The sequence below is a fragment of the Haemorhous mexicanus genome, chromosome 7 (genome assembly GCF_027477595.1).
Source record: "Haemorhous mexicanus isolate bHaeMex1 chromosome 7, bHaeMex1.pri, whole genome shotgun sequence".
Taxonomy (NCBI): Eukaryota; Metazoa; Chordata; class Aves; order Passeriformes; family Fringillidae; genus Haemorhous; species Haemorhous mexicanus.
This window is the reverse complement of record NC_082347.1, coordinates 10168515-10180543: the sequence shown is the minus strand read 5'-3', so window position 1 is coordinate 10180543 and position 12029 is coordinate 10168515. Positions and strand designations below refer to the sequence as shown.

Sequence of the window (12029 nt, the reverse complement as noted above, 5' to 3'; positions counted from 1 at the left end):
TTACTGATTTTTTTTTTTAAGTATCCATAACTTCCTCTGTGCAGTATCAGTTCCTGGAGTGAAAGTATTTTTGTAATTGTTCATTTTCTGAATGGATTCCATTATTGCTGAATGTTGGTATCATGCCAGCAGTAGCTGTGTGTGAGCCCAGGCTGAGCAGTTTGGGGTTTTTTTCAGTGAAAATGTGGCTGGAAGGCATGCAGCATGTTGCTTTCATGTGGAATGAAAAATCTATTTCAAATATGACAACTTTAGTTTCAACAAGATAAATTTGAAATAAAATACATAGAAATTCTTGATATACAGACACCAGCAATGCAGTCCAATGCCAGGTCCAAATCAGCTTCTAACTTTATCTTTTGTTTTCTTTTCCATTCAGCAATTAATCAGTTGTCCTCCACTGATGTTGAGTAATTTACTTTGCAGCAGTTCAGGGAGAGCACTGGCAGGTTGGACAGGGATTAGAGATGGACAGCAAGAGCTGGGAAGTGTGAAGAAGGTTCTGCTGAATTTCAAGGAATTTGGATTCCTGGGAGGTGAGAGACTCAGACAAATCTGTGGTGGAAAAATGGGGTTAACAGAGGCTTTTTAATGGAGACAAGGACAATGAGCAGTTAGTGGTGGAAAACAAAGGTACTTGAACCTTGGGAAGGGTTGGTGTTTGACCAGGGAAGGTAATTAACACTGAAACTACATAAAATTCTCCACTGCTGAGTAGGTAGATCAAGTTTAGATACTTTAAAACATAAGTGAGTTGAAGAACATGATCCCATTGAACTGCTGTGTGGCCTGTGCTGTACAAAAGGTCCAAAGAGATGGAAGGGCTCCCTTAGTGCATGAGGAGAACTCCTGAGCTGAGGGTCAGAACAAAGCTGCTCTTTTGGAAACACTCCAGCTGATGTTGCTGCTTGGATAATCTGACTTTTCCCTCAGTGGGGCTGGGATTTCTCTGGGGCTGTGCTCATCCCAACTATTTCCATTTGTTCAGCAGCTTCACAGTGGAGCCCTGCAAGGCTCTGGGAGTGCTCTCAGGACAGTTTGCCATGGAAGAAGAAGCATTTCCATGAAATGCTTCTTCCACTGCTTTGAGGTGACACACGAGGCATCTTTGTTTTTAATTCTGAGTGTTTTTAGGGAAGGAAGCCTGATGGAATTAATTAGGGAAGACAGGTGGTGTGTGGTTCTTTTTCAATGGATTTCTGTCAAAGTGTGTTCTGAAGTTGTTTAACTGGGTAATTTTCCCTTACTCTCTGTGTTTCAACTGGGGCAATCCCCAGTGGGGGAATTCCCCAGTGCAGTGTTAAGGGTATCACCTGAAAGGAGCCCTGCCTTGGCCATTACTTCAGGGGTATCAATGGGTGGGGAATCCCCATTTTCTTGCTGAAATAGATCAGGGAACACTCTTTTTATGATGGGATTTTATCAGTTTGAAATGAGACCAGACCTTCAGTTTTCATCATCTTTCAGTGTAAATTGCCATGGAATCTCTGTTGTGCCTTACTTTTAGGGTTTAAATTGGCAGAAATCCTTACTGATTCCATCATTTGAGGGATTTATATTGAGGGGCAAAAAAAGGGCTGGGAAAAAATGCGGCAAAAATGACAAAGGGGGCAAACAGAAAAAAAAGGGTAAGAAAAAAGGTGGGGGAAAAGGGTGGGAAAAAAGTACAGGGGAGCAAAGTGTGTGGGGGGGGAAGGCGGCAAAAAATGGCAGGAAGAGAAGGCAGGGGAAAAAGGGCGGAGAAAAAAAGAGGAAAAAGAGGTCAAAAGGGCAGCAAAAAAAGGCAGGGGAAAAATAAGAGGAAAAAAAAAGGTAGCAGATAAAGGCAGGGAAGAGTTAAAAATGGAGATGGTATAATGGTGAAAAGGTGGCCTTTAGGCAGCAGGAAAGCTCTAGAAAGGTGAGGAGAAAAGGGTGGGAAATATGAGGGAAAAAGAACAGGAATCCCAGAGACACCCCCACACCTCAGGCCCCCTCCCAAATCCCACAGACACCCCCACGTAGCCCCAAGAGAGCCATTCCAGACCCCACAGACACCTGGACCTCGATTCCTGCAGGAACACTTGGGAACAAGTCGGCTCCTTGCAGCGGGATGGAAACAACAGCCAGGGCTGGAAATGTGTGCCCACTGTGCTGCCAGGCTGGGAATCAGCTGGGTGGGGCCATGCCATGGCCAAGGGCCCTTAACAACTGCCAGGTTTTTCAACTGGAGCTGAGATTAGTCCTGGGATTAGTCCAGGCAGGAGAACATCCCATTGTGGGGTACTCCTGCAAAGGGTGGGTGTTTGGAACAGAGCCTCTCCTTCAGCAGGCCAGCGCTCCCCGGTGGAAATTCCCAAGGGCACGAGGCTGGGAAGTGAAGAGCAGAGCTGATGTGAAGGTAAAGCTCAGTTCATTCAGAGAGATCACACAGGTCACTTGAGCACTGTTGCAGGTAGGAAACAGAAAAAGAGATTTCCAGGAAAGCCTTTGTAGTTTGGTGGGAAAAAGGAATCATGATACCCCATGGCTGCTGGGATGGTGATCCAAATTAGTTCCGAGTATATTTCCTTTGTTTTTTAATTGGTGAGGGTTCTTTACCTTAGCTGCAGTAATAAGGCCAAATAGTTTTGGAATATATTTAGTTTAATCTAGCTGTCCTCCATGCTGCATACTCAGAGCAGCCATATTTAACTGTCATATGATGTGTGAATTTGCTTCTGTCCCTATCCCAAATGTCATCCTTCCTGGTCTTTCAGCTTCTTTTTAATATGCTAGTAAATCTTCTGTGTCCCTGTGCAGTATTTCCATGGGTAAAAACACTGGAGAGCACTACCTAAAGGCTGCTACCTCCAGCTGAGCACAGGGACCAGTGGGAAAGGATGTTAGATCAGCATTTTCTGTCCCTGTGCTGATACTGTTCTCCCTGGCAGGGAGGTGGGAAATCTGTATTTCTGCGCCTGTGCTCTTCCTCATATTTGTCCTGGCTGATGCCAACCCCAGTTTCCCCAGTGTAATGATGCCTCTGGACATCTCTTCGTGTACCTGCTGGCCTTGGAAATGCCACTGATGGTTATTAAGAAAGGAGAAGGCAAGTCCCACCATTTCCATGTGGAAATGGAATCGTGAGGCCTTCCCTCAGCTCAGCTCCTTTAGTGGCAGCAGTCAGTGGCCATTCCTGGTGCAGTTCTGTTATCATTTTTTATGCCATTCTATTTTATTCCCTTCACAATTCCCACCCTTTCCCATTCCTCACTTCTTAACCAGCACTGCCCCAATGGTCCCTCGGTGCAGCTCTTTAAGAGAACAGGGCCCGTCCCAACAGGCGGCAGCTGCAGCCAGGGCAGCGGCAGGGCAAGGCACATCACAACTCTGATGCTGCTTTGAAGACTCTAGGTTTTGCACTTCAGGCAGATCAAATGAATCCCAATTGTCGTCCATTTCCACCACCTGCTGTTTCTCCCCTCTTTTCCCGCGTGGATTTGACAGCTCTTCCATTCCTGGCACAGATCTGGAAAGCAAAATGTCCGCCTGCCCCATGGCCATCCCCACCACCCCGTCCCTCTTTCTCTCCCCTTTACTTTGATCCACTTTCTCCCTCCTGCTCTCCCTGCCAGCTCCAGCAAAGACATTTCACCCACCGGCACCGGCTGCCTCCTCTCCCTCGCTCCCATTTTGCCCACTCTGAACTCCTGGAGCCGCCAGCCTGCGGAGCCAGAGCCGCCGTGGTACTGGGTAATGGTGCAGGGAATGATGGCAGGGATTCTTGGGCTGGGCCAGGCCAGGTACCTGGGGCAGCAAAAGCGCTCTGTGCCTCTCCTGCTGCCCCTGGGCAGGCAACAGAACACAGCAGGAAAGGCTCAGGGCTCTCAATAAAGGCAGCCAGAGATCTCTCACCCATCACGGGCAGAACAGGCGCAGAGTGCAGAAATTAATTGAATTCATTATCAAACAAATCAGAGCAAGGGAATGAGATGTCCACCGAATCCTAAAAATTCACCTTCCCCACACTCTTCTCTCCTTCCTGGGCTCCACTTTGTCCCCAGTTCCCTCCCTCCCCCTTCCCCACACAGTGGCACAGAGGGATGGGGGTTACAGTCGTGTCATGTCACTGCTTCTCCCTCCAAGAGACAAATCCTTGTCCTGCTCCAGCCTGGGACTTCTCCCACAGGAGGACAATCAGATCCTTCACAGCAGACAGAGAGACAGACAGCAGACTATTCTCCACACTCAGGGCTGCCCCCGCCCGCCGGGGCTCCTTCCCTGCAAGGCTCCAGCCCGGGGCTGCAGCCCGGCCCTACGAGCACCGAGCCCGGCCCAGGAGCACCCCCAGGCTCCCCTCAGCCACCCCACACCGCCCACAACCCCTCACTCACCATGGCCTCCTCATCCTCGGCAATGGCCAGGGAGGCATTGAGCTGGGAGCACCGTTCCTGACACTGCTCCCAGGTACTGTAATCTCTTGAGAAGGAGTAGCAGACCCCCTTGTACCAAACCCAGCCATGGGGACAGCCCAGGACACACTGTGGAGTCGCAGGTGTAACCAGAACCTGTGATGTTGCTGCAGAGGGAACAGGAGAAGGTCTGAGCATTCCCCTATGCAGGGAGCAGGGAGCCTGCTCTGCCCTTGGGGCTGGGTCCAGGCTGCTGCCCCTCCCTTACCTGACTGAACAGCCATAGTCACACCGAAAGCCAGCACCGGGAGCAGCAGATTCAGCAGCGCCATAACGACAGGATGGGACCGGAACCATTGACCTGGTGCAGGAAAGAGCTGCTGGCTGCCAGAAGCAGAGCCGGCCCTGCAATCTGCTCAGCCCATGGCCAGGGAGCAGAGCAGGGAGCCCTGAGCCAGTGTGGCCCTCACTCAGCTGGCAGCCAGAGAGCCAAGAGCCTGGACACAGGCAGGGACACAGCTGGGGGGACAGGCTGCAGCAGGAGAACTGCACAGCCTTGGGGGCAGCTGGGGCTCTTGCTTCCAGCCACTGATGGGGCCCAGCAGAGCACGAGGCTTCTTCCAGACATCGGGACACAGCCACACACCTGCCAGCCCTGTGCTTGGGAGGGAGACACTGTCCCTTCCCTAGGGGCCACAGGGGTGGCCCTGCACTCACCCAGCAATCTTCTGAGGTTCCTTCTGTGTTCATTGCTGGTTGCTGATCTGTTCTCCAGGGGTTCATTCTCAACTCCATGAATGGAACAGGATTCACTCTCCTCCAGCTCACAGCCGGAGTCTCTCTGAGAGGAACAAAGAGCATCTTGCTTTGGAGGCATCAGGAGTGCTGGCAAAGCCTTTGGGAGCTCGGCCTCGGGAACAGCTTTACACCGGCGCTGATGGCACCCTGGAAGGGACACGATGAGAGGTCACTGCCGGTGCCGGCCCTGCGGGACCCCGAGGCTCAGGAGGGCGCTGCCAGCTCTGGCTGCGCTCTCCCCGCTGCCCAGAGGTGCGGCAGCAGCTGCGGAGACAAGCGCAGCCTCCGGCAGCTCTCCGGTGCCCGCAGCCGCGGCCCCTGGGGCTCCGCAGCCGCTGCAGCCCAGCTCCGTGCCGGGACGGGCGCTGAGAGCGCCTGCGAGCTGCCGGCTGCTGCTGGCCCGGGGCAGCTGCGGCTCGGAGTCCGCCTGCCGAGGGGCAAGAAGCAGCGGCCCCGGGCTGCTCACCGCTCTGCCCCGCATTCCCTGCCCCGGAGCCTTGGAGCCCGGGCACACCGAGCGCCGGCACGGCCGCTGGGGCTCCCTCCCTGCCTGTGAGCACGGAGCGGCTCCCGGCACAGAGGGCAGCGCCGAGAAGCCTCGGTCCCGGAGCAGGCAGGATGCGGCGCTTTCTGCCCGCACTCGGCGCCTGCAGAGCTTCGGGCTCTGAGGCACCTTCAAGTTCATCCCGTGCCAGCCCAGACACGGGTGGCACGGACACCTCCCGCCCGAGCAGCGGCCCCCAGCCCGGTGCCGCACGGATGGGAACTGTCCCGGGCACGGAGCTGCCGCCTCCGTCCTACCGAGAGCAGCCGGGATGAGCCCTCGCTGCCGCGGCACCGGCTCGTCTCCGGCGATCCGGGCACGGAGGAGACCGCGAGTAGCCGCTCCCTCGGCCATCTCAGCGCAGGGGAGACACGGCAGGCCCCGGCAGAAGGAACTCGCCAGAACCCCCCGCCCCTCAGCGCGGCCCCCTCTGCCCGCAGCGAGCCCCGAGCTGGGGCAGCATCGACCGACCGCGGGTCGCACCTGTTCTTCAGCCGCCTCCGAGCTCCGGGTGCCGCCGCCGCTCCGGAATGCCACGAACCCTCCGTCGTTCCGATCCCGACGCTGCGCACCGCGCACGGTCGCTGCCGCCGCATTTTAAGCCGCTGGCCGTGGGAAGGGTTTTGCCCGTTGTGACCAATCAGCGTGCGGGAAAGAATCGAGGGCCGGCGTGGAGAGTGCAGTGAGGGGCGGGGAGGCGTCATGTCCCTCCTGTCCCGGAACACCGGTGGTGAGCTCCGACGCTGTTTAAGCCGGTGAAGAAGCGCAGCCCCGGGGAAGCCGCTTCTGGGGCTCTAAACAGTGAATTTTCGCAGGGATTCCTGGGCTGGGCTGGGACTCGCCAGGTGCCCGGTACCAGCAAAACCGCTCTGTCATTCTCCTCCTCACGCTGGAAAGCCTTTGCTCCCGCGGGCGGAGCGAGCAACGACGATGAAGCTAGCAGTGACGATGAAGCGATCAGCGACGATAAAGAGAGCGGCGACGAGGAAGGGAACAGCGACGGTGAAGAGAGCAGCGACGAGAAAGCCAGCAGCGACGATGAAGGGAGCTGCGACGCAAAAGCGAGCTGCGACGAGAAAACGAGCGGCGACGTGAGAGAGAGCGCCGACGAGGAAGCAAACTCCGACGAGGAAGCGAGCGACGACGTGAAAGAGAACGACGTCGATGAAGCGAGCAACGACGAGAAAGCGAGCGGCGACGGGGAAGCGAGCACCGCGGGCGGAGCGAGCGGCGCCGGTGGTCGCGGTGCTGGAGGGTGTCGATAAAGGCAGCCAGAGGTTTCTTACCCATCATGGGCATAACAGGCCCGGACTGGGGGATATTGTTTTTAATTCAATTTATTATCAAACAAATCAGAGCAAGAGAATGAGATGACCACCAAGTCGTAAAAATTCACCTTCTCCACACTCTTCTCTCTTTCCTGGGCTCCACTTTGTCCCCAGTTCCCTCCCTCCCCCCTCCCCACACAGTGGCACAGAGGGATGGGGGTTACAGTCACATTATGTCACTGCTTCTCCCTCCGAGAGACAAATCCTTGTCCTGCTCCAGCCTGGGACTCCTCCCACAGGAGGACAATCAGATCCTTCACAGCAGACAGACAGACAGGCAGACAGATAGACAGCAGACAGTTCTCCACAGTCAGGCACCTGATGCCAAAAGTCGGATTCCTGCTCAGCACATGTCAGCGGTTCTTCCTCCTCTTCCAAAGACAGCCCAAAAGTGTCACATTCAGGCCAGATTGTGATGATTTCCAAGAGGCCAGGCAGATTTGGATTTCCCATTGGAGCTTGTTGTGTCATGAGGGCAACGCCCTGACTCCAGGCCGCATCGGGGGCAGGATGGATTGGAGTGACTTTTCCTTTGCAGCCCCAGCCCAGCGCTGGCACTGGGGATGAAGAGGCACTGAGGTGACCCTGAGAGGAAGTGCAAGGCACAGGGTGCAGCTGAGGAAGGGCAGCCCAGTGCTGGGCTCAGAGGTGAAGCTGGCACTGCCCAGCCTGGAGAAGGTCCTTTCTGCAGCCCCTGTTACAGGGGACCTTGGGCCTTGCTGCAGACATACGGCCGCTCAGTGGAGCAGAAGTCACTCCTGAATCTTTTCCCGTCAGCCAGGTACACACACTGGGAATTGCCGAGGACGGGAACCCTGCAGGAAAGAGCAGAACCAGCGCCAGTTGCCAGGGGAACACCTTGTGTCCCTGCTCCCCCAGGCCCTGCCCGACTCCACGGCACTCACCGGGAGCTGTAGCTGCTGCCGTCCTCCCACTGCAGGTGCTCGCCCTGTCTGCGCAGCCCGAGCCATAAATCACCACTCTTGCAGAGGTGGAAGAGCAAATCCTGCCCAGGAGAGAGGAGTGGGAGCTGACTGGCCCCTCGGGGCTGCCCCCGCCCGCCGGGGCTCCTTCCCTGCAAGGCCCCGGCCCAGGGCTGCAGCCCCGGCCCTACGAGCACCGAGCCCGGCCCAGGAGCGCCCCCAGGCTCCCCTCAGCCACCCCGCACCGCCCGCAGCCCCTCACTCACCATGGCCTCCTCATCCTTGGCAATGGCCAGGGAGGCATTGAGCTGGGAGCACCGTTCCTGACCCTGCTCCCAGGTGCCATAATCCTTTGACAAGTAGTAGCAGACCCCGTTGTGCCCGACCCAGCCATGGGGACAGCCCAGAACACACTGTGGAGTTGCAGGTGGAACTGGAACCTGTGGGGCTGCTGGAGGGGGAAGAGGAGAAGGTCTGAGCATTCCCCTCTGCAGGGAGCAGGGAGCCCGCTCTGCCCCGAGGGGCTGGGCCCAGGCTGCTGGCCCTCCCTTACCTGCCAGCACAGCCAAGGCCACCCCCAAAGCCAGCACCAGCACCAGGAGCAGCAGAATCAGCAGCGCCGCGCCCACGGGTTGGGACCTGAACCATTCACCTGGTGCAGGAAAGAGCTGCTGGCTGCCAGAAGCAGAGCCGGCCCTGCAATCTGCTCAGCCCATGGCCAGGGAGCAGAGCAGGGAGCCCTGAGCCAGTGTGGCCCTCACTCAGCTGGCAGCCAGAGAGCCAAGAGCCTGGACACAGGCAGGGACACAGCTGTGGGGACAGGCTGCAGCAGGAGAACTGCACAGCCTTGGGGGCAGCTGGGGCTCTTGCTTCCAGCCACTGATGGGGCCCAGCAGAGCACGAGGCTTCTTCCAGACATCGGGAAACAGCCACACACCTGCCAGCCCTGCCCTTGGGAGGGGACAGTGGCCCTGCACTTACCCAGGAATCGGTTGAGGTTCCTTTTGTATTCATTGCTGGTTGCTGGTTTGCCCTTGGGACTCACGGGCTCCCTCACACTCCTATCCCTGGTGCAGAATCCATTCTCCACAGCTGCACTCACTGCACGCTCACAAGTGGCATCCCCCTGCTGATGCCAAGAGGCTTCTTGCATCCCAGGCAAGTGTGGAAGCCCGGCTGCTGGTCCCTCCTGGAGATGCGGGGGCTCATTTGCAGCTCCACTAATGGAGCTGGATCCACTCTCCTCCAGCTCACAGGCCCCATCACTCTGCCTGGAACAAACAGCACTTTGCACCGGAGACATCAGGAGTGCTGGCAAAGCCTTTGGGAGCTCGGCCTCGGGAACAGCTTTACACCGGCGCTGATGGCACCCTGGAAGGGACACGATGAGAGGTCACTGCCGGTGCCGGCCCTGCGGGACCCCGAGGCTCAGGAGGGCGCTGCCAGCTCTGGCTGCGCTCTCCCCGCTGCCCAGAGGTGCGACAGCAGCTGCGGAGACAAGCGCAGCCTCCGGCAGCTCTCCGGTGCCCGCAGCCGCGGCCCCTGGGGCTCCGCAGCCGCTGCAGCCCAGCTCCGTGCCGGGACGGGCGCTGAGAGCGCCTGCGAGCTGCCGGCTGCTGCTGGCCCGGGGCAGCTGCGGCTCGGAGTCCGCCTGCCGAGGGGCAAGAAGCGGCGGCCCCGGGCTGCTCACCACTGTGCCCCGCATTCCCTGCCCCGGAGCCTTGGAGCCCGGGGACACCGAGCACCGGCACGGCCGCTGGGGCTCCCTCCCTGCCTGTGTGAAAAACGGCCAGGTAATTTTGGCTTAGGCATTTATGCATTATCATAGGCATGTTGTTATTGATTATAAGTATTTAGATATAGCATCAGTTATAAGTCTTTTTTAGGTGGATGGAAGTGTAATATAATATATCACCTTAATTATGCACTGTATTCGTCATAGATATAGTGGTGCAATGAATATAATATCCGTGTAGCACTCATTGAAATAACAGTGTGAAAAGTGTATTGTGTTATAGACCTTAGCAAAACATGAGATGTGAAAAAGGCTTTTGTGTAACTAAAATCATTGTAAGGCCATCCACTGACCGACCCATCCAATTGGTATAGGTAATAAGGTGAATGGCTCTCGCAATTAAATGAGAAATATTGTATGAAAATAAGGAAAGGTTTAGTGATGTACAGTTATATTGTTGCAGTTTAGATGTCCTCTGTTCTCTCCACAGTTCCCTTTCCCCCCTGTGTTGCTGCCATCAGACAGCCTGGGCTGTCTAGGACAGGTAAAAGAAGGCTGCACATGGGTCCCTTGCATGGGGCAGATGGGGATGGAAAAGCTCAGGTGGTGGGCATGGCAACACCTGACCTCCAGTCCAGGTACAAGAAAGCAGTTTGCACTGATAAACGGCAAAGAAGAGCTGGCTGACAGACTTTGGGAGGGGCCTGGGCTGGCCAATGCAACCCCCAGGGGTAAAAAAAGACTGAGCATCCATCTCCAAGATGAACTGGCCTCGTGGTATGCATGAGGGGCAGTTCCCAGCACTGCAGCTTTTTTCTTCTGTAGCTCTTTAATTGTATTTTTGTTAAGGTTTAATAAACCTTTTTAAGTTTCCAAAGTGAGCAGTTGTTTCTCACACAAGTGATAAGATAACCGGGACACAAACCAGAGCACCGGAGGAGAGCCATAGAATACCATGTTAAAATTAAGGAGTACAGCTAAAGTCTTATCAGAGGGTGTGAAACAGCAGGATGGAGGCACCAGAAGAAATAGAATATATTGACCTGACACCCAGGATGTCATACATATAAGCCGGAGTGTCAAGAAGTCAGAAAAAGGAGTTCCAGAAATATCAGAAATTTCGAAAGAATGTTCGAATAATGCATGAAAGACATGAATATCCAAGTGCCGTAGCGAGGAAACAGTATAAATATGACATTGTCTGTATAGCCTGGTGTGTTCTTTGGCTGTTTGCTAGGAGAACCCAGCGCTGGAAATATTGTCCTTTTTTATCCTATTGCTATAATTATTATTAAATTTTCAAAAGCACTAAGCAGTGATTTCTATTTTTCGCACCAGTGAACGGGGGAAGCCGGCACAAGGAACTCGCCAGAACGCCCCTGCCCCTCAGAACGGCCCCCTCCGCCCGCAGCCAGCCCCGAGCTGGGGAACCGCCGACCGCTTCCACCTGGGTTGGAGCAGCCTCTGAGGTCCGCCATCCCCTCACCGGGCTCCGGACGCCGCCGCTGCGGGTTGTCACGATCCCGCAGCTCCGGGATGTCACGGTCCCGCCGCTCCGGGATGTCACGGTCCCGCCGCCCGCAGCCGCTCCCGCAGCGCGGGCCGGGTAAAGACGGAGCGGCTGCTCGCGCCAAACGTTTGAACTGCGCCTGTGGGCGGGGTTTCAGCCGGTTTGGCCAATCAGCGTTCGGGAGCGCAGCCAATCGCGGCTCGGAAGCGCTGCTCGCATCCGCGGATTGGCCCCGCCGTGCGGCTGGTTAGCCCCGCCCCCTGCCCCCGGCGCTCCCGTTGCCTTCCCCGGGCTCGGTTCCTGCACCGCTCTGGTGCTGCCGGCCCGGATTGGGGGCTCAGAACCCGAGTCCCTTTGGCTCCGCTGAGCGCGTTGGAAAATCGCGGGGCTGCCCCGCCTCACCCCGAGCCCCGGGCGCGGTCGCAGCTCGGCTTTCCCCGCCGAACCCCTCGCTGCCGCCGGGGCTTTCCCCACTCCCGGGGCTCGGCTTTGCCCGGCCCGGCACGGCGGCTCCGGTTGGCCCCGGGAGACCTCACTGCCCCCCGTGGCTCCCCAAGCCTGAGGCGGTGCGAAGCCCCAACATCTGCCGGAAGGTCTCTGACTGCCCCTGATTGCTGGAGCCTCACGCAGCGTGTGTTAGAATGCCGTAAGAAAGTGTTGGAATGCTTTTCTAAAGTTCATCTTGTGTTTTCCGTGGACTGATTTCTCTGAGAATTGTTACTGGAGAGATTCTAAGCGGTAAATGCAGTGCCTTATTATTTTTTTATTTATTTATTATGTGCAACATAACACAATCTAATTTCTTTAACAGAAATGCT

The 12029-nt window shown here is 56.3% G+C and overlaps 2 protein-coding genes across 2 annotated transcripts; both read right to left on the bottom strand.

Moving 5' to 3' along the window:
* Positions 1 to 3189: 3189 nt before the first annotated feature.
* LOC132329605 (uncharacterized) lies at positions 3190 to 6069 on the bottom strand. Its single transcript, XM_059850800.1, has 6 exons — positions 5973 to 6069; positions 5091 to 5318; positions 4642 to 4734; positions 4356 to 4540; positions 3621 to 3768; positions 3190 to 3490 (listed from the first exon to the last, which is right to left on the bottom strand). Exons 1-6 carry the CDS (start codon positions 6067 to 6069, stop codon positions 3372 to 3374), a joined length of 870 nt encoding a protein of 289 aa, XP_059706783.1. The 3' UTR covers positions 3190 to 3371.
* A 967-nt stretch (positions 6070 to 7036) lies between these two features.
* On the bottom strand, positions 7037 to 11439 carry LOC132329705 (early activation antigen CD69-like). Its single transcript, XM_059851043.1, has 6 exons — positions 11149 to 11439; positions 8948 to 9337; positions 8520 to 8618; positions 8233 to 8417; positions 7949 to 8049; positions 7037 to 7858 (listed from the first exon to the last, which is right to left on the bottom strand). Exons 1-6 carry the CDS (start codon positions 11177 to 11179, stop codon positions 7741 to 7743), a joined length of 924 nt encoding a protein of 307 aa, XP_059707026.1. The 5' UTR covers positions 11180 to 11439; the 3' UTR covers positions 7037 to 7740.
* Between the last annotated feature and the right edge of the window lie 590 nt (positions 11440 to 12029).

Excerpts from the sequence above, each read along its gene's own strand:
- LOC132329605 (XM_059850800.1), bottom strand. The coding sequence starts at position 6,069 with ATGGCCGAGGGAGCGGCTACTCGCGGTCTCCTCCGTGCCCGGATCGCC. Across the intron at positions 5,319-5,972 it reads GCTCATCCCGGCTGCTCTCG|GGTGCCATCAGCGCCGGTGT; the intron begins GTAGGACGGAGG and ends TGTCCCTTCCAG. Across the intron at positions 4,735-5,090 it reads GAACCTCAGAAGATTGCTGG|GTCAATGGTTCCGGTCCCAT; the intron begins GTGAGTGCAGGG and ends TTCCTGCACCAG.
- LOC132329705 (XM_059851043.1), bottom strand. The coding sequence starts at position 11,179 with ATGGCGGACCTCAGAGGCTGCTCCAACCCAG. Across the intron at positions 8,619-8,947 it reads GAACCTCAACCGATTCCTGG|GTGAATGGTTCAGGTCCCAA; the intron begins GTAAGTGCAGGG and ends TTCCTGCACCAG. Across the intron at positions 8,050-8,232 it reads CCAAGGATGAGGAGGCCATG|GATTTGCTCTTCCACCTCTG; the intron begins GTGAGTGAGGGG and ends TCTCCTGGGCAG.